Consider the following 21,876-nt stretch of genomic DNA (forward strand, 5'->3'; position numbering starts at 1 on the left):
ATTAAAAAATAAATAGGATTTATAAAAGAGTTCATGTCAACTAGTTAATCATATTAAGAAAGATATTTACAAGAATATCAATAAGGATGCAAGTCTAATTTGGAGTCACAAGTTTACCCTTGCAATCCAAAGTTGTTTTCCTTTCTACTTTAATATTTCCTTAAAAATATCTATCAAGATTAAATTGGAGAGCCAGATATCTAAATATTATTTAGAGTTGCAACTACAATGGAACATAAAAATTTTCTAACAGAAGAGTATCAACCAACAATAATTTATTACAATACTAAGGGTAATTTCAAACATACATATATAGTCATTGCATATATATAGAATATTAATATATAGTCATTACACCCATAGAGAATATTAATATAACACCCTAAAGACATAGAAAAATAATGCATGCACGTGCTTGGCACATGTTGCGAGATCTTTAATTAGGCCGCTGCTAAAACTTTAATATTAAATTTATGAGTTTATTACATTATTCTTTAATTATGATCTATCTTGTTGCATTATGTATTACATTATATTTAGATTATAGAGACGTATGCTCATTGGACTTTATACTCACCATTCTTTAATGAAATATATTTTTTAGATTAGTAGATCCTATTAAGATCATAAGGAGTTGGCAGGGATTCTAATTAATTTCTTTATATTTGATAACTAGATTAATCATGTTGCCCATACATAGGTAAATATCCTCTTTAAGATACTTATGTTATGAACATGCATTTTGTAAGCTTATTATGGTAATTTAAATATTTTTATTTAGATTATTTTTTAAAAATTTTGGTATATTATCTTAGATATTTTATCCAAATATTGACTAACTGGTCATGAGTACAATGTGGATTTGATATTTGAGTTAATATATCATCACTGTGTACATAATATCAATCGTTATGTAGCCATTATATACACGGAGAATATTAATATATAGTCGTTATATATATAAATACTATTAATTGCAGTCATTGCATACATAAATAATGTTAATATATATTCATTGTATATATAGAGAATGGTAATACATATATTGATATATATATTATAGACATAGAGAATAATACTATAATATTTATTTTATAGTGGCTTACTCCATCTATCTTATCAACTCCACCTTATGTCATATTAGAGAATATTTTTATAAATCTATAAAAATAAAAATAAAAATTCTTATTTATCTTAATTTTATTTCATATCAAAGATAATTACTATAATACTATTCTATTTTATAACCAAATATGAGAACATCCTACTTCAAGGGTCTAATTTGAAGAGTAAGAATTAAAATAACTATTTTAATTCTTTTTCTTTAATTGCAAATCAAATAGGGCCTAATAAAGTGGTGGTATATTTTACATCTCAGAGAGGTGAGAAAAGTGTTACGTTTTAAATAGTTCATGGGCCAGAGACTAACTTTTCAAAGGTGTAACTTGATAACTATAGTTATTAGAGAACGGTAGTTTCTATATGATGTCATGATCTAACTAAGGAAGTCAGAGCTAGTTGAGTCAATCATAGTCAAACTCAGTCCTTAGTTAACTTTATTTTATTATTTTAAATTCTAAATAAATTAAATAATTTGTATGTGGATTCAATTCTCTATATTTTTTTTATTGAGTGAGTTATTTTTATTAGATCGTCCCTATCTTTTATTATAACCGTTAGATCGTCCTTATCTTTCTAAGAGTAGATCATAACCGTAAAAAAATTTTGATCTTTCAAACCGTAGCTACTATTTTTCTTCCAACCAATAGGGGTGAAAACGGATCGGATACTGATCGGATGGTGCTCAACCCATATCCGTATCCATATTTTTAGTCCGGATACAGATTTGGATACGATATTGAACGGATAGTAAAATTTAAAACCATATCCGGATACGGATAATTTTCGGATAAAGGATCGGATCTTAAACAGATATTGATTGAATTTAAAATAATTATAATATTTTATTTAGATATAATTAACACAAAATTATTAAGAGTTTTACAACAAATAATTTTCTTTGTATGTCAAATATATAAAATTAGAGAAATTAATCTCCATAAATAATATATAAAGTATTATTAGTAACAATATTAATATTTACTATTTAAATAAGCAAACTAAAAACTATAAATCATTTAAAAAAAATGCGGGTAAACGGATATCCAATATCCGTAATCTAAATCCGAAAAATATATCCGACCCGTATCCGAATCCGTATCCGAATTCTTTTCAAAAATTCTATCCATATCCGAATCCGTATCCAAATTAGATAGAAATTTTGTATCTGAATCCGATCCGAGTTAGGTCGGATAGCGAGTCGTGTCAAAGTTAATCCAACCCGTTTTCACCCTTAACCACCAACCTTGGCTTCCACCGCCCCCCAACGACGGCTGCAATGTCGAATATTTACTATTTTGCCCTGTTTCAACCTTCATTATTTCTTTTTTAAAATTTTCATCGCGCTATCAGATTTAGGTAAAACCAAGCCATTAGAATCCTAACTCAAGAGGCTACCAATTCTTAAATTTTCATAATTTTTTTACGTTCAGATTGTCTAGATCCAGTTCGTAACATATTATTTTATTATTTAGTTGAATACTAATATAAGAAGTAATAATTATATTTAATGTGATATAAAGTTGATATTAAAATATTAGAAAAAATAGTGAATTTACATTAGGAATTAGTGATACTTTATACAAAATGACCAAAATTACCAAAATACCCTTATTTGGATGTAAAGTAGAAGTACTAGTATATATTTTTCTAAATAATAATATTTTTTATTATAAATGTGAATTTAAAATGCTTTATATCAGTACTAGGATGAATGCAGACTTACAAATATATAGCAATACAGCTATATAGCTATGTAGTCCATAATAATGCAGACATATAACCATGTAGTGTGTGCTAGTACAAATATATAGTCATATAGTGCATAACAGTATAAACATATAGTTATATAATGTGTGATAGTGTGGATATATAGTTATATAGTATATGACAATGCAGACACATATAACTATGTAGTGCAGACATATAGCCATATACTACGTAGTAGTCTAGATATATAACTATGTATGTGTGACAATGCAAATATATATTAGTGTATTACAATACGAATATAGAACTATGTAGTGCGTGGCAGTACAGATTTATTGTCCTTTGTATTGCTTTATAGTATGGATATAATAGTGTATTTATGTGACATACTACTATATTTTGAGAGAAGAGAGAATAGAGAAAAGAGAGAAAGAAAGAAAGCTGAGATGATGTGTAATTAAGTGATGTTTAATCCAAAGATGAAATAGTAAACACTAATTATTACTAAATTGTGTTTTAAAAGTTGTATGGAATAAAACAAAAAAGAATGATGAATTAGTATACCAGAAAAAAAAATTAAATTATTGTTTTATTTCCTATCGCCAATTTTCACGTACCTTTACTGAACTTTTTTTGTGATACATAGTTCTCCTAAATTATTAAAAACGTATCACCCTTGACGGACTATAAATTCTTTTTGTACAATCAATTAGGCATCTTTAATTGATTAACTGCATGGGAAGATTCTCCATGAAGGATTTTACGTTGCATGAGTTGAAATTGGTTGCTGTAAGTTGGTTCACACGTAAATTTAGGATTCTAAAATGTGCAATAAAAGATAGATGAATCCTTAGCTAGCTCAGAAGTAGTAAAATTCATAGGGATTGGAGGAGACCTTGTAGTATATCCCGTCAACCCAACGAAGAGAAGTAAACATACCCCAACATGCAAATTATCCTAACTCATGATGCTACCAATACTTAAATGTTTACGGGTAGGAATAAATTTAGAAGACTTACAAGTCGTTCAAAAATCAATTAGAAGAGATTGTAGCAGATAATTTGGTCATGATTACTATGAAGAAGAGGAAACAAATGCCAGATTTGAACTGATCTAGAGCAAGTTCTCTTCAACATGGAAGAATGATGAGGGGGATAAGCAACAAAAACTAATGATCGATTTAGAGTTTTGATTATTGATTCATCAAAGGAATAAATATCAAACACATCATAAAAGCATAATTTGCAAAGATATTAGCCTCAAATTATCTTATTCCTGCAAAGATATCTACCCTTTAAAATAAGAATAGAAAATTGCGAATAGCACTGACCTCAAATTATCCTATTCTTCACCCAAGCTACTTCATTTTCGAGCGTTCAATTACAACGCAGAAGTATTTCATAGCTTAATCACAGTATCATTAGTTCTCACTTTAGTTATATGAGATAAAGATGCTAACCGAGTTAAGTCAAATCATATAATGAAGACATTGGGCTCAATAGATTAAAATTATTTATTTTTAATTAATTTATATTTATATCTTATGTAAGCCCGCAAGCCTAGTTAAGTCATATAGACCTTTAAGGCAAATTCAAGTATATCATATAAACCTATAAGGCAAGTCTAATTAAGTCATTTAAACCTATAAAGTAAGTCCAATTATATTATTTAAGTCTTTAAGGCAAATTCTAATTCAAGTTATCTAAGACTTTAGGGCTAGTCCTAGTAGAACTCTTTATACCTGATATATATATATATAAATGGGGTTTAACTCCTTTGTTTAAACATCTAGGCATTAATAAATTATTGAGTTTAACTAATTTATTATATCACATTTACCATTTTATCATAGCAATTAGATCGTCTTTATCTTCATAAGAATAGATTTTAACCATAAAATCTTTATAAACTTTCAAACCCTAGCCATCACCTTTCTCCCGCAAGCCATCCTACCTTATGGCCATCCACCACTACCACCCTTAGCTGTCAAACACCCTCCAACGATCATTACAATGCCAGATAATTACCAATCTGTTTAGTTTTGACCTTTTTCTATTATTTTATTTTTATCTTTTTTTATCTCAGAATCGCATAAAATTAGATCCATAACTTATAAGGTTACCGCCCATAAAAATATCATAATTTTCTTAAGTCTAGATCGTTCCAAGTTCATAACAATAGATGAAAACCGGATTAAGTCGAATTATATCATGAGGGCATTGGGCTCAATAGATCTAGTATATTTATCTTTTCACCCTGACCTCAAAATCATGTGAAATACAAATAATAGTCATTAGATCCATAACTTATGGTGCTACCACCCATAAAAATATCATAAGAAAACACAACCTAGAAGCCACTATTGTAGGTGGCTTTTGCGTTGCTGTAATGGCGACCAAGGTTTATAGTGGTGGGGAGGTTTCCTCTATGGTCGAAGGAGGGGTTTTGGCAACAGGTTGGGTCTCTTCTCCACCTCTTTTACAATTTGAAGATTGTGAACAATGAATTTGTCGTCGCTGGTAGGCGCTAGCGATGGAGGATGGTCATACTGGGTCAGGATAAATACTGTCAAGGCTTTGGTTGAGTCCTTGAGAGAGGTTTCTATCTCCTTCGGGCCCTTCTTTAAATCGGTCGAAAATTCTTTGAATATCACTTTCGCCCATGTTGATGGTTCATTGGGGGCAGTGACTACTAGTGCGCCAAGAAAACCTCTATAAGGATGGAGATGAGTTCTTGGTCCTCCATAGTTGCTCCTTTCTTGTTCGACTTTTTCGATCTTGTGTTAACTATCGATCGATAAATGGTGGCTTTGATAATACTATTACAAGCTAGATCTGAAATGATCTAGACGTAAGAAAATTATGATATTTTTATGAACGTCAATCTCATAAGTTATGAAGTGAAAAGACAAAATTAAAAATTAAAAAAAAAAGGTTAGAACTATGACAGTCGTCGGGAGTGGTAGATGGCTAAATGGGGTGGTGGATGGCCGTAAGTAGAGTGGCTCATAGGAGAAAGATGGTGGCTAGGGCTTAGAAGTTTAGAAGGGTTCTACGTTTAATGTCTACTTTATGAATATAAAGACGATATAATAATTACGATAAAATGGTAAATGCTATGATAATAAATTGGTTAAAACTCAATAATTTCTCAATGCTTGAATTCTTAAATAAAGAAGCCCAACCCCTCTATATGTAGAGGTCAAGTATAATAAGTCCTACTGGGACTAGTCATAAAGATTTACACAATTCTAGTTCTAAATGACTTAATTAGATTTGTCTTAGAGACTTACATAACTTAATTAGACTTACCTTAGAGGCTTACATGATTTAACCAGACTTATTTTAAGAGCTTACATAAAATATAAACATGAATTAATTAAAAGATGAATAGACTCGCGTATGTTTCTAAATTTAAATTTATTTCAAATTATTATCTTACATAAAAAGGCTAAGATATATTTGCTGAATCACGAGGGGTGGGGGGTGGCGGGGGGGACTGTTTGCGGTAAATAAGTTTTTATGACGAGGCCTAATTTGGTCAAATACTTATAGTAAGTGATAGGGCGAAGAATTCACGGGTTATTTTGTAATTCAAAAGAAGGAAAGAAAAGTAAATTCGAAAATAAGAGAGGGGCAAATAAGGTATAATGACATAGACGAATGACGGACCGGAGTCATCAGTCACATTATCTTTTTGCTCTCTTCCCCCCGTTGCTCCCACATGGTTCCTGTCTCTCTGCATATATATAGACACTCAAGCCACGGCGTCACATAATACCGGTTCCATTTCCCAACTCTCTCTCTCTCTCTCTCTCTCTCTCTCTCTCTCTCTCTCTCTCTCTCATCATCCTTCTTAAACTTCCTTGGAGCAAGAAGCAGATCTATCTCGACTTCCGAGCAAGAGAAAAGAGGTTCCCTTCTACTCTCGTTCGATTTCATCTCCTATCTATTTTTGCCCCATTAGATCCATTTCGAAATTAAATCTGTGAATATAAATCTTGATTCGCTTGGCTAGATGAAGAACTCGGTGTCGGATAAGAACTTCTTCATCGATACCGACGACGACGATGGCGACGGCGACGTGGCCGACGCCGAGGAGGGCAGCAATCTCCGTCGGGCGGAAGACGAGGACGCCGATGACGAATCCGACGGCTCAGATTCGTCGTCGGAAGATAGCCCGCGGCGCAGCAGGCCGAGCTCCTACAACTCCGCGTGGCCCCAAAGTTACAGGTACGCCTCGCTTTTCGAATCGTCCCTAATAAATCTCGCCCGTCCGTGTCCGATCGAACGGCGGGATATCGATGCTCTGTATTCGCCGTTGGATCTCGTTTGGGACGGTGATATGTGATAGAAACGCGGCGCCGCGATGAAGTGGTTAGATCTCGGGCTCTCTAATTTCCGGATTTAATTGGGAATAATTCGTATGACAGAATGAGTGGATGAGTACGGCGATGATTTGGGAACTATTCTTTTTGGCCTTTTCTAATTAATGGGATCTATGCAGTATTATTCCTCCCTTCATCGTCCTCTAAGTTGTTTCCAGTTGGGTGGGGGTCGGAGCTGCTGACCTGGATGAGACCCATCCAAAGGACACTGAATTCTAGCTAAATTAGGAAGAATTTTATAACCGAGTTCTTAGGAAAAATATCATTTTTATTTTATTTTAATTCTTTAATCAAAATATAAATTTATTTCTACCATACTAATAATATGTCTATCACTTTTGCTGTGCTAGTATTACTTTTCATCACCACGGTGGATCTTGTAGCTTGCTTTTGGGGAGCAGAATGCCTTTTTAGTTTCTTTAATTACATCCACACTACACTAATTATTATTATTGTTATTATTATTATTATTTAAGGAATGGTATTGAGATGATAATTTTCCTACAACTAGCTTGAGGGTAATTTTGTCTTTGCATAGGCAAATTATTGGATTGGTATTGTAAGGGGGATATTCCATCTGGTTAAATAACAAAGAAAAAATTATCTCGGAAAATGTTTCTATGTGCCCCCACATTGTTTCACCCATTCTGGCCCCTGCAAGGCTGCAGTACTGATTGACGTGGATCACCAATGACCCTTATTCACGTGTTGCTCCTGTACGTCTGTTACAATATACGACAAATGAGTTAGATATATATATATATATATATATATATATATATATATATATATATCGTATACTAGGGATCTACAAAGAGATATTTTATCTTTATTCTGAGGCACATATTAAGTTTCGAGATTAGGATTAGAACGATCACCAGATGTGATAGAAAATGATAGTGTAGTAGTAGGAAGATTCATTTGGTTCGAGTTAGTAGTCCAATCTATGATCCATCTGACCATTGAGATGACGAAGTTGGTAGAGAAAGCGACAGTGTTGTCTACTAGTCAATAATAATGATAATAGTTATAGTGTAAAATAATTCATGGCTCATCACACACATGGAGAGATCAGTATGAACATCTTATCCCACCTGGCCAGTGTCCATCTTATCCATTAGTGAGCTTAGCTTGCTAATTGGAGTTGTCTCGGTTGGTCGATGATTAGTGGATAAGACTTCTTTGAGCTTTGTAGATATTTCCTAAACATGCTACATAATTCTAGTAATATGAGATCTTTATTCATATGAATAGTTTGTAGGATTTATCTGATATTCGATTTTGTATCCACATCGGTAATAAGCAAATAAAGTAACGAAATTTAGCATCCATTTATTATTGATCAATTGACAGCCTCTGCAGTTTAGCTACAGGGTATTCAACATTTGGATGAGACTAAGAAGATGAGCTAATTTTATTTTCTCTTCTCTCTTCTTTTAGAGAGAAATGTGTTGTGGGCAGTAAAGAAATGCGTTACTTATTACCTCAAACTATAATTTATTCTCATATGGTTTGGCCTAGTTTTAATTTTCTAAGTTTAATTACTTAATCCTTGTGGTCATTAGTGCTAATATTGTCTATCATAAGTAGTCAAAATTGATTACTAAATTACCCCTATAATTCCTCACATCAAACTTTATTTTTGTCGAGGTAACTAAATTTTCCACATTCCCGTTAATGAGTGATTAACAATTGTAAATTAATATGAATTATATGAATTATGGACCACCACATTGGAAGTTAAATATTTAATTTTTGAAGTAAGTTAGCATGAGAGTTGCAAAAGCGTTCTCAAACTCCAGTACCATAGCACTAGAATGCAGTTTTCAAACAAAACCAGTCCGTCTCAGATTCAGTGCTACTTTTTGCTGCTCAAGTTTGATTGGAGGACCTTCAAGAACTCATCTTTTGATCCATCTCATATGATTCCCGCAACTCCTGTTGTAGAAGAATAAACGATATCGATCACATTAGGATCAACTCTAATTTATCCTAGTAATCATGGTCGTAGCAATGGTTGGTAATCACATATAATTTCATACATTCTATTAATTGAATTTCTCTTCTTTCTCTGTTCTTTTCAGGCAATCCATAGATATCTACAGTAGTGTTACGCCGCCAAATATTGGATTCTTGGGCACACCAACATTGAGCAGATTATCCAACTCGTTCATTACTTCTTCATTCCGAGGCAAACACACGCCCGAGATTTTCTCCTCGCTTATCAAACCACTCCTACCGACGACCGCTGCCGACGAGCAGCAGCAGCAGCAGCAGCAAGAAGAAATTGAAAGGAAGAGTTCTCATTCTCTTTTAGTCCCTCCTGCCCCAACGAGAAGACCATCTTTGAAAAAGATCCCAGAAGATCTTAAACCTTCAGTGGTCTCGCATGAGTTGCCTATCCAACGCCAATGCACTTATAGTCAGGCTGTGATGAATGGTACGCATAACACTTCCTTCTTTAACTTCCCTTCTTTTATAGAAAATTTCATTTTACTCCATCCTTTTCCCGTTACTGGAGTTATATCTAACCTTTCAGAACAATATCATATAGAACATATTCTATTAAGATAACCCTTGGAGCACTGCATTATTGAAGTCATCGAAGTTAGCTTAACTCGGCACCGGGTTTAGTCTATATAGAAATACTTTGACAGCCGTCTTTGAGATATTGTAATTTAAGTCGTCCTTCTTTTTGCTTATAATGTCTATGTTATACGTGGGTTAAATAGTTCAATAAGAATATTCCAACAGTATCTTTGTCTTCCATTTTCCTTAAAATGCCATTACCTAAAATTACTATCACAATATCTAAAAAAATTTAAGAACATTTTTTAAGGGCATTTCAGTAAATTTAGTTAGTATATGTTAGGTTAGAAAATGTCACAAAAGTGAAATAAATCTTGATCTAAGATTAAGGATAGTTAGTCAAAGTAATAGTAGGGTGTCATAAAACTCATAAACAAAAAGGAAGGGTTAAATTACAAATAACTTAAATATAAGGTGTTAACCGCATAATTGCTAACACGTTGGATGTTATTTGAAAACTGGAGAAAATAAAGCGTTGAAATAGAAAACACCTATGTTTGTACTATATGCAAGATTATCCTAGTGATCACCTTCAAATGCTCGTCACTTCGTGTAGTTAGTTTGTTATGCTAGTTAAACACCATCAAATCTATCTCTTACAATAGCACATCACATTTATATCTAAAAAACGCTTTCGTTAGTTGGTCTCACACAGAGTCCATTACTCTACTGTAACCCTGCGTTCTTTTATTTTTAATCCAGACAAGACATTCACATTTAATGCCTGGAGTCCATTTTTCGAGGTTGGTCTCCCGTAGTCTTATGGACTCTGGATCTCTCAAGCTCTTTCAAACTGTATGCACGAATAATAATCACTACTCTACCATTGAATCCAAATAAAAAATGGGTACTAATCCAATTCCCACAAAGTATTAGTGAAGAATGACAAATTATTAATTCGTATTGATGAGGCCAATCTGTTCTATTATCTCTGACAGTTAGTCTCGTATAGTATTGTTGTTTTCTGTGGGCTATCCAACTTGAGAGACTGCAATCTTATCATGATTATTCCATTTCAGTACATTCTCTATAGATTATTACTTAGGATGGGCCAGATATGATTATCTCGGACAGTGACAAGTGAGTAATGAACCTACCTGCATAAATAGTCCAAGTTCATAGTATGTATTTTTTTAAAATTTATAATCCAGCTGTTGATGGGAAGCTGCTTGTCGGGACATCTCACTCTTTGTTGGCACACTGGAAGACAATAGTAGCTCTATCATACCAACTGCTCATGTTACAAGTTATTGATTCGCCTTTCTGATTCCTTCATGTAATTCTTTTAATAAGTTATAATACTTGATGAAAAAATAGCTTGTAGGCTAAATCCAAATAGAAAAGGCTTGATACATATAAGATTAGAAAGAGGAGTAGGATCTCTCAACTCTTTATTAGTGTTAGCACTTATGCAAATACTCGTCCAAATAAACAAGAATGTGTATCGGAAAAGAATCCACTGGTCCAAAACCCAGCAGGAGAAAGAGCTAAGAGAAAAGGTTCAGCTATAAACTAAGCATAGTTCATCTTTGAGAGGCTAAACATGAAAGAACTATATGGATAACTCCTAACTTCCTTGTGTTTAAGGACACTTAAATTCACCAAAACAGTGTTTTGAAATTCTGCAATTTGAAAAGATCTTGTGAACTTTATGTACTTATTCCATGACTCCCACTATTTGCAAGTCTACAAATTTTAGCCCAGTTCAGATCAAACTCAGTTCTGCATATGATTAGTTCTACTCTTTGCAGTTCCCACACTTAGTTGCAACCAAGTACTCCTGTAAAATGGGTTCTTGAATGCAAGATTTAGTTCCAATTTCTTCTTACTGCACTAACTGTTGCATCATCATACACCTAGGAGTGAATGTCCTCTGTGGAGTTGGGATCCTTTCAACACCATATGCCGTGAAAGAAGGTGGCTGGGCAGGGCTTTCCATACTCTTTATGTTTGCAGTACTGGCATGGTACACAGGCATCCTCCTGCGCCATTGCTTGGATAGTGAGGAAGGCCTGGAGACGTACCCAGATATTGGTCAGGCCGCATTTGGCACCACAGGTCGGATTGCCATCTCGGTGAGTGCTTCTGCAGCCTCTCTATGCTTCTCTAACTTCTTACAATTCCGTTGAAGCTGACATTTTACCTTTCTGTGCTGTTATTGCCTGCAGATAATCTTGTACGTGGAATTGTACGTAAGTACAAACTTGTGATCGTTATTGTGGTATTCATTCTTTCATATAGATGAAGATAGTTTCTTAAGTAATTCTAACCCTGCAATGACACTTGCCTAACACTTTATGATGAAAAGTAACTGAATTCATCTCTTGGGAAGAACTCCTTGTATTTTGTACGAGGATCAAAAGATAGGTTTCCCTGATTTCTCTAGTGATCTGTCCTATAATTTTCATTTATTACTAATTGCAACTCGCTATTCATTGAGGACCAATCAATTGGCTGTAGTGTCAAACTCATAACACCAACATTTTAAGCAATATATATTCTGTTATAGTTCTAGCCAATATTTACTAAGCTATGACAATAGGATCCCATCAGATCCTTTTCTAGCAAATGAAGTAAATCTGACACTACCTCGGATCATTGGTATTCTGCAGGCATGTTGTGTTGAGTATATAATACTCGAGAGTGACAACTTATCATCTTTATTTCCCAATGCACAACTGGATATTGGTGGCCTGCACCTTAACTCTCATGTTCTCTTTGCGATCATCACCACTCTTGTGGTACTGCCTACCACTTGGTTACGTGATCTCAGTGTTCTTAGCTACATCTCAGGTCAGTCTACAACTAATTGTTGTTAATTTTTACAGTTCTTTTAATTATCTAATTCACTGTTGCCATAGTGGCATGTCGGTCTATTGAGAACCACTATAGTCCTAGAAGGCAGAGTAACTAACATGAAGCAATAAGGAACATGCAGTTTCTTCCATCCCTCAGTTCTAGCTTATATGAGACCTGATAGTCTTCTATCAGCAGAATTTCTGAATGATTGTTCTCATGCTTGTTGGCAGCGGGGGGAGTCATCGCATCTATACTAGTTTTCTTCTGCTTGTTCTGGGTCGGAGTAGTTGATAAAGTCGGCTTTGAGAACAAGGGCTCTCCAATAAATCTCGGAGGCATTCCCATTGCCATTGGGTTGTATGGATACTGCTATTCAGGTCATGCAGTTTTCCCAAACATATACTCTTCTCTCAAGAAATCCAGTCAGTATCCGTCAGTTCTCTTCACTAGGTAACTGGTGTCAACAAACTCTATTTAGATCTAGCTTCCATATTCACTCTCAGTTGTAAACTAATACTTTCCTATTTGTTCTCAGTTTTGCAATTTGTACAGTGTTATTTGCGGGAGTTGCTGTGATGGGGTATACTATGTTTGGTGAATCCACACAATCTCAGTTCACTCTCAACTTGCCCCATAACCTAGTGGCTTCTAAAATTGCTCTGTGGACTACGGTAATGTTTGTCTAAAATTTTACTTTGACTATACTATTCCTTCTCAATTTGCTGTCAAGTCAAGCTTTTATGGAAAATTTACACAGTCCAAAACTATAATTTCAAGGGTATGTGTATCAATATACTGGTCTGTATTTGTAAGTCAATAGGTCTCATATAGTCTCAGGATGCCTCAGATACTAAATTTCTTACCTTTCTATCTATTCGCAAGAATCAGAAAGTTGATATAGCTCAATGATCCTTAAGACATGACCGAGATTATATATTTAAAAAAAAAGGAGGTGAAGGACTATGATTTGTCCCAAAGACTTTAGCCAATGGTAAAATGCAACATGGATATGTTGTGCCTTTTCTCATTCATGTCATTTGTTGGATTTCAGTACTGCCTAACTAATACATATCCTTTCTTTGGTTACTGATAATATTTATTTTTTGCCCTTGTTGCAGGTGGTGAACCCTATTACCAAATATCCTTTCTTTTTTGTTTCTATTTTCTTTTTGAGGCAACTTTATATAATCTGCTACTTTCCTTAATAGATATTTCCTAGCAATATATTGTACAATAGGATCCCTGATGTTCTATTTATATTTAACCTTGCATAATACTGTTAAGATTGCATTAATCAGTAACCACACCATTTACAGACCTGCAAAAAAATCTAGCTTACCATTTAGCCTCTAGTAGGGAAGCTTCACCATTATTATCGAATTGCTGGAATTTATTTCCCTTAATTGGCATTTACATATGCATTGACTCTGACTCCTATGGCATTGAGTTTCGAGGAACTGATACCATCAAACCATCAAAAGTCGCACATGCATGCAATCATCATTAGAACAATTTTGGTGATCTCTTCCTTGTGTGTCGCTCTTGCTGTCCCTTTCTTTGGTAAGTTTATTTCCTCCAATTATTAACATTTTGTACTGCCAATTAATGCATGGAATTGGTAGAAGAAACAAGACAAAAACCTTTATGCCCTCATATGGTAGGTTACATACTTTTGCTTGTCTAACTTGAACCTTATTTTGCTTGATCAGGACTTGTGATGGCTTTAATTGGGTCTCTTCTTACCATGCTTGTAGTAAGTATCATATTCCAATTAACTGAACATGTGATTTTATTCATTTACCATAGCTAACATTTTGTTATGGCAGACTTTAATTCTACCATGTGCTTGCTTTTTGAGCATTCTCAGGGGCAAAGCCACTTGGATTCAGGTACACATTACTTCCTAATTATATAGGTTGGGTAGAGCTTCTCTATGACTTTACTGGCTGAAATAACAAAGACATTTTCCTGAATTCTCCAATTATACTTATGTTTAAATAGACAATAAATGTCCAAATAATCTCTGCTATACTTATATTGCTAGAGAATCATTACAGATTTAGGGAAATTATATTTGTTTTCTGTCAATAGTTTTACTGTTAGTTCTAGATATGTTCTCTTCTATTATCATCTTTTCAATCAAAAGGCGTGAAACATGATGATATACCAAAAGTTGGATTTTAAATGCATACCAAAAGTGATTCCTCAAACATTAAGCTTACTGTCGACATGGATCAATCTAAAGCAGCCACTGAGTTAACGAACTTGAAAGATGCTTATAGTGATGTTTGCAACCGAAGCAAATTTGATACAACTATCATATATCATTAAGTAAGATAGGAAGATAATCCATATGGAACTGACATTGATTCTTTGTGCTAATTATCAAGATACTAAAAACACCAAAGTTATCTGTCTAACATTTAATCGTTTCCTTTTCACCTTGTAGGGAACATCCTGTATCATAATCATCGCTATTGGGATTGTTTGCTCTGTCTTTGGCACATCTTCATCTCTCTCCAAAATCATACACAATTTGGGTTAATCACATCCACACTTCATTCACGTGATGGCATTTAAATTTTGCTAATTATATTCGTTCTTTTCTTGTAAGTTTAAGCAGGAATTCATTAAGTTATATTTATTATTTATTTTCAAAGAATGTCCTCTCTTCCTACCATATTAGCTATAAAAATTGTCACAGTTCATTTAAGTTTATGTATCATCTATTAGCTTTGATGTGGTTTCCCACTCAATTCTGTTTAGCATGTGAGAGAAATGTGCCTAATAATATTTGTGTATTTCTTTTTGGATAAATCCTTACCTACAAACACTTCACTAGCATTCTCCAAAAAGTGATGATGTGGCAACGTCTTGTGCATTGGTTATAATCATTGTAATATTAAGAGAGGAGAATCATTGGTTGATAAGATTCTATGTCATCACTTTTTACATAACATTTGTAAGCATAGCACTATTCCTTCTTTTCCTTATTATACTTTCTTATTTTATCTTATCCACAAGAAAACATAATACTCGACTGTTTTTCCTCAAGCTTCTTTTGCTCTTTTAAGCACCCACCTCCCACTCTCCTTCCCCTAGTAGTTTCGGCTAGGAAGAGGGAAGAGGTCCCGCTCTTGATCAATAATCACGCTTGATGTTTCTCTCATCCTTCCCTTTTTTCCATTTTCTTCTCTATCTCACTCATGGTCATTTTGTACCTATCGGTTATGCTGTTATTAGAATCTGGTCAATGAGGATGCTCATTGGGGTTTGTAATTGCTTCCCTTCCTCAATACTCATCTGAGTTTGTCACTTGCTTAAGTTGTCGACGGTGATAATTAGCGTTCACATTGTTGTTCCTCATTGTTATATTCTCTTAGTGTTTTGTCGAGTGTTTCAAGGATCATCGCCCCGCCCCTATCTCGTTTCTTTTGTATATCAAGCTTGAAATTGTTTGTGTCACTAATAATTATTTTTCGTATAGGGTTTCCTCAAAATGAAAACCATTAAAATGAAGGATGAGTTAATTGTTATTTTTTAAAAGAAAAGAAGATATCACTACTTAATCATCATAATTATATAGCACCCTATTTACATCAGAGAACAAAAAGGAGATACACCTATAATCTACAACACTAGCAAAGTGAACCTTCTTAAGTCTAAAAGTGACAAAGGTTTGGCCCCATGTCTAGAGTAAGGTCCTTGACTTCTGAAAATTGATCATCAAATTAACTAAGGGCCTAAGATATCTTAATAGATCCTACAAAATTTAGCATAAAGTTATTCACATAAAAAAACCTCCTAGATAAACTACAAAACCTATCTCACCTTTGCTTCAGAGAGGTCCTAGAGAAATCATCATATTAAATCACATATATAATTGTAAGCTAATAGTCCAAGAGAAAAGACCCTTCAACATCCTCACCTTATAGTTTTTCATAAAAAATCATGTTCAATCAAATGCAACTCGAAATACCATCACTCTTTCGGTTGTTCAAATTAGCGATGAGGTTTCTCTATCTATGAATTTGGTGATGAATTGAAAAACCTAAAATTCTCATTCCCTTCCTTAATCCAAGAGGAGCTAGATTTACTATGTACTTAAAGGATATTTGTCTAAGGATGGCAACAAACTTGTGATTGAGAGAGGCTAGAAGATAGGTGTCACTATTAGAGATAAGGGTCACCATTCCTTGCTTTTCAATTCAAGCAAGCAATTTTTGACCTAGCCGAGGAAAGATGGGACTCAAGCCAACCAAGACAGTTACGATTCCAATTGAGCAAAGAAATACCAAGATGGAGAGATTGTGATTGATAATTGATGCAGGACAAGAAATTGTGGAGGGGGACTTCGAGACCAAATTTGCTCATCACCAAACTGAACAACCAAAGGGGAATGGTTCGAAGCAATATGAGAGAGATGAGAAACAACAATATAAGGAGTAAAGCTAAAAAAAAGCATTCACAAACATTATATCCGGACAAACCAAAATACAAGAATTGTCATGCCTATTATTACACTGTGTATAAGAAATACCATGATAATCTAAATCAATTTAAAGCAACCTCTGTCAAAAAATCTCTTATAAGCACATATAGAGTAATTAACTTCAAATTAAGCACCACCTTCGTTATTAGTAGGATTGATAATACAATTAAAATCTCCAATAATAAACCAAGAAAACTCAAAAGCACAAAAATATCTAATTCATTCTAACGTCGATTAAAGAATAGGAATTGGTATTAGCATAAATTGTAGAAAGAAATTAAATGCCTATTAATATCTAAGACAATGCAATGGATAGCTTAACAGATGAGAAAATTGAGACCTTCAAGATTGACGGTTGCCAATAAACCATAATGCAACCCATTGCTCTAGTAACCAAAACAAAGAGACTATCTAGGATGGAGCCTATAAATTAAAGCAAATGGCTTAGGGGTAGTAGTATGGGTCTCCAAAAAATATGAACATATTAGGAGATTAACAAGAAAAGAGATTAAGACAAGAAGAATGATCCCCTTTTTGGTAATTCCCCTATAATTATAGCATATATACTAATTATTTTACCATGGAAAAGGAGAGCACGGCTTGATCGCCGCCTCACCAAATATTTGACCTAGATCAAAAGTTGGATTGGCAGCAAATTCACATATTCTTTGCGAGCCTCATCTCCAAGCTAACGCTTACATCTATTTCACGCTACTTCAATTTAAGCATAGTAGCAATTTGACTAATTAAGAAGACTTGAGGATTTTTTTTTTGTTGGAAAGATAGAAGGGGAAGACTAGACTCCAAATCTTTATCAATGTGAATAGAAAAGCAATCATAAATTATTAAAGGATTAAACTTAGTTTAAGAGAAAAATTTAATAGTCTTAACTAAGTTGATATAAAGAAAACCAAATGCAAGTAGTGATAACATGTTGAATTGGGGCTATGACTCTCTTCATTCTCTTCATATTAGTCAATTTAAGAGCTATTGCTGTTACTAGATCAACTCCGCGGATCGCTCCAAGTAAGGCATACACTCTTCGCTCAAGCTCAATTATGTATCACATTCTCTTTTCCTTTGATCTTCTAGTTGACTACCTATTTGCCTATATCCTGTCACAAAGGATAAAAGCTAGTAAAATAAATACCTTCACAAGGAGAGCAAAATATCCCAATAGAAATATAGATAATAAAATTAGAAGCATAAAAATAAAAGGTAATCAAAGATGACAAAGATGATGATGAGCCTATATAAACAATAGTATTATCTTTAATTAATTAAATAAATTACAACATTAGATTAACTCTCATATAGCTCAATAATAAATATGGAATATTCCTAAATAATATTATAAAAAACCAAATTCAACATCTATTTTTCTCAATATTGTCATAGTAAATAGATTAACTAAACCTCTTTGATCTTTCGAGTTTACAAGAGCAATGTTAACAAGCTTCTCCACTAGCATGACATTTCTCTTCTTTGCCTGCAATAGCCTCTCCATACTTAATGTAAGAAGCTTAGAGTTAAATAAGGAAGACTCATTCATAGACTGACTATGTTTGTACCTTCATCTAAATCTTGGCCTCTTGTTGCAACTCAAGGCCAAAAATCTCATCCTACAAATGAGGAGGAGCAATTGCAGCCTTCATAGATGGTGGCTCTCAAGGTTCGCCTTCCAACAATTTAGAAAGTTTCTCAAAAAAGAGTTGAAGTTCTCAAGAATTTCCAATATAGTAAACAACTTGTCATTATCGTCATTGTCAAAAACTAGGAGGTTGCTAATGGAGTTTATGCCTTCGGGGAGGCTTATGATCTTCAACTGGGCATGACGATGCCGAGAGATTTTTGATGAAAAATTTAGTATTTGCTTAATCAGGAATAAGAACAACAACAGCCATAGCTTGATATTAGGCAGCAGCAAGAGTGGTGGTCGTTGGAAGCACGAGAACCTCATGCTTAGGGTTCAACATTAGGACAAGAAACAATCTTAGAGAAAATTTAAAACTAGTATAAGTGGGGAAGGTCAAAATTTGAGAAGGCAAAGGGGAGGTGGTAGCAACTTGGGGTTGGCGGTTGATGGTTGGGAGTGTGAGATGAGAGATTTGGGAAAAAAAGTCACTAGGAGTAGTGGGAGAATGATTGGTTTGAGAGCTAGAACTTGGATCATCAAAGATAAATAAAATCACAATTTATTTGTTCGGAAGCTTTATTAGCCATAGTAGAAAATTGATTTGCAATAGATTGAATGTAGCGTAAGCCACTTGGGAAACTGGTAACCATTAAGTTTGGCAAAGTAGGAGTAACTTAGAATGTGGAGGTTAGACACAAGAGTAGGGATGTTAGTTTCATAGTATCCATAGGATCAATCACATTACTTATAGAATTGGCCACTATTGTGTACTTTGGAAGTATGGCAAAATTAAGACCTTACTATTCAAGGCCCCATAGGCTTTGTCAACTTTAGTTAGATTAGTACGCAATAATTGAGGAGTTAGAAAATGAGGATCAAGAAGATTTCCTAATGGCTATAAATTTGTCATAGAGATATGCAATCTAGGAATAGATACATGATCTAATGGCAAAGGATTTAGAGACTAACAGCAAAAGATCGGTGATAACATTATCGTCGTTGAGAGATAATCTCAAGGCCTGATGACCTACAATGAGAGTAGTAAACTCACCTCCCTAGGAAGTCAGAATAACATAATTGGTCTTACCTTAATTAATCATTAATGATGAGGGAGAGCCACCACCTATCACTCCTCGGGCTAATGGTCACGTCTATCCTTTTGTTGAATTTTGATCAAAGGCTTGATTGAAGTTATCTCTTTGAAGCCTAGACCAACAGAGCACACAACCCTAGGCCACCTACTAAAAGATTTAAAAAGGTCGCATCTCTTAGTAGCATAGTAATAACAGAAAGGTATCATATTTATAGAAAACATGAAATTATAACCGAGATGGTCACATTTGTAATAAATAAATAGCAAGTTCTTGTATGTGATAATCTAAAATATATTATTCTTAGTTGGTCCAACTTCATGAACTACACTCATATCGGTGCCGATTTGATCTCCTCTACCAATAGTTGAAAGTTTTGAAATCAGGGGATAAGATTAAGCACTAATAGAAGATGTACGACCCTCGTGAATATGTTTATTATATTTATCTTAAAAGAGAACTTAATAGTAAAAGAAATCAGGTGTTATATCAATAACTTGAAGTTGGCTACCAATTTTTACCTTCTAACAATTTCTTTAGTGAGATAGGCTAAAGGAGAATACCTATTAAAAATATTTCAATCAGGTTGAAGCACCATTCGACAAAACCATCTTTTAGACACTTTAGGTTCAGGTCAAATGTGCTAGAGGAATTTTGAAGATATTGTAGTATGGGGCTACAAAAAACTGAGGTAGAAAATAAGCCCCCAAGATGGCTGGAGCTTTTGAAGAGTTGTGGCCAATATATTTAAGTGTTTTTTTTTGTTTTTGTTTTAGGAGTGGTTGCCAAGAGTGTTTTTAAGGGCTCATGAGAGACTCTTAATTAAGAGAGGCTTGGATGAATGAGGAGGCTTCTTAGCCAAAGTATGAAAATTTATAGGGGAAAGGGTTGGTAGCACTTATTTACTCTCGTTAACTCCATTGCATGTAGACCTACATGAATTAATCGTTCCCAATTATTGATTAGTCCTTGGTTCATCAATAAAGGCTGAATAAGTGTTGATATTTATAAAGCTAGGTAACTTGCATACTATGAGTCCTATATGCAATATATTACTAAAAATTACTAATTAATCTAACCTTAACTCATCACCATATACCATAGAGAAGCGAGAATGATTGAGCAGAAAAAGACAAGAGAATGTTATGGAAACTTCAAATAATTAAAACATAAGATTTAATTAAGACAACTTTGGTAGATTTAGCAAGACAAAAATAGGGTTAAACCTAACAAAGTGAAACATAATCATTTTGATAAACATCTATTTTACTATTAGCACATAAATAATTTGCAAAGTGAAAAACTCCTATTTCCATCATAACCACTTTACTCTATAAATACATCATAATGGAGAGTTGAGTGGATTGGGAGGCTTCTTAAGCAAAACAAAAAAATTTACTTAGTGGAGAGGATTGGTGACACTCATTTACTCTTGCTAACTCTGTTGTATTTAGGCTAACATAGAATTAATTTTCCTCAAATTATTGATTGATCTTTGCTTAACGTTGAATATGTAATGTTGATTATTTTGCTTAGCGACTTACATATTCTAAGTCTATACATAATATATTACTAAAAATCACTAGTTAGTTTAACCTTAGCTCATCATTAGATGCCTTAGAGAAGTTAGAATGGTTAGGAAGGAAAACATAAGATAATTTTATGAAAACTTTAAAATTAAAATGTAAGATTTAAATAATATAACTTTAGTAGGTTTAACAAAATATGGTTAAATCTCACAAAAGGAAATATGGTTATTTTGATAAAACCTCTATCTTACTATTAGCACATAATAATTTGCAAAGTGGAAGCCATTACCATTGGTATCACCTAAATCCACAAATATATTAAGTTATTTTAAAATAATATAAAAAACCAAAATCCTATACAAAAAGTTTTATTTATAGTGAGAAATTTGATTATATGTAGAATTCTTAGAAAAATAGTTTGCATTAATGGGGTAGATTAGTAAAATCATCAATTAGTTTTAAAAGTGTAAAAATTATTATGTTAAAATAATATAGTGTGCTTAGACCCATTGTAGATGATTAGG

General features: G+C 33.7%; 1 protein-coding gene across 1 annotated transcript; it reads left to right on the forward strand.

The window, feature by feature from the left end:
- The first annotated feature begins 6,586 nt into the window (after window positions 1-6,586).
- Window positions 6,587-15,413, forward strand: LOC140762759 (amino acid transporter AVT1C-like). The gene is made up of 13 exons (XM_073100697.1): window positions 6,587-6,742; window positions 6,847-7,061; window positions 9,301-9,656; window positions 11,666-11,880; window positions 11,974-11,997; window positions 12,418-12,598; window positions 12,835-13,054; window positions 13,140-13,275; window positions 13,723-13,742; window positions 14,019-14,164; window positions 14,314-14,357; window positions 14,431-14,493; window positions 15,054-15,413. The coding sequence occupies exons 2-13, from the start codon at window positions 6,847-6,849 to the stop codon at window positions 15,147-15,149; spliced, it is 1,716 nt and encodes a 571-aa protein (XP_072956798.1). The 5' UTR covers window positions 6,587-6,742; the 3' UTR covers window positions 15,150-15,413.
- The last annotated feature ends 6,463 nt before the right edge of the window (window positions 15,414-21,876 follow it).

Source organism: Typha angustifolia, chromosome 7 (assembly GCF_048772165.1).
Source record: "Typha angustifolia cultivar Huaian chromosome 7, ASM4877216v1, whole genome shotgun sequence".
Lineage (NCBI taxonomy): Eukaryota > Viridiplantae > Streptophyta > Magnoliopsida > Poales > Typhaceae > Typha > Typha angustifolia.

Coding starts and splice junctions, on each gene's coding strand:
- LOC140762759 (XM_073100697.1), top strand. CDS start 6,847: ATGAAGAACTCGGTGTCGGATAAGAACTTCTTCATCGATACCGACGAC. Junction 13,055..13,139: donor CCGTCAGTTCTCTTCACTAG/GTAACTGGTGTC, acceptor ATTTGTTCTCAG/TTTTGCAATTTGTACAGTGT. Junction 14,358..14,430: donor CTCTTCTTACCATGCTTGTA/GTAAGTATCATA, acceptor TTGTTATGGCAG/ACTTTAATTCTACCATGTGC.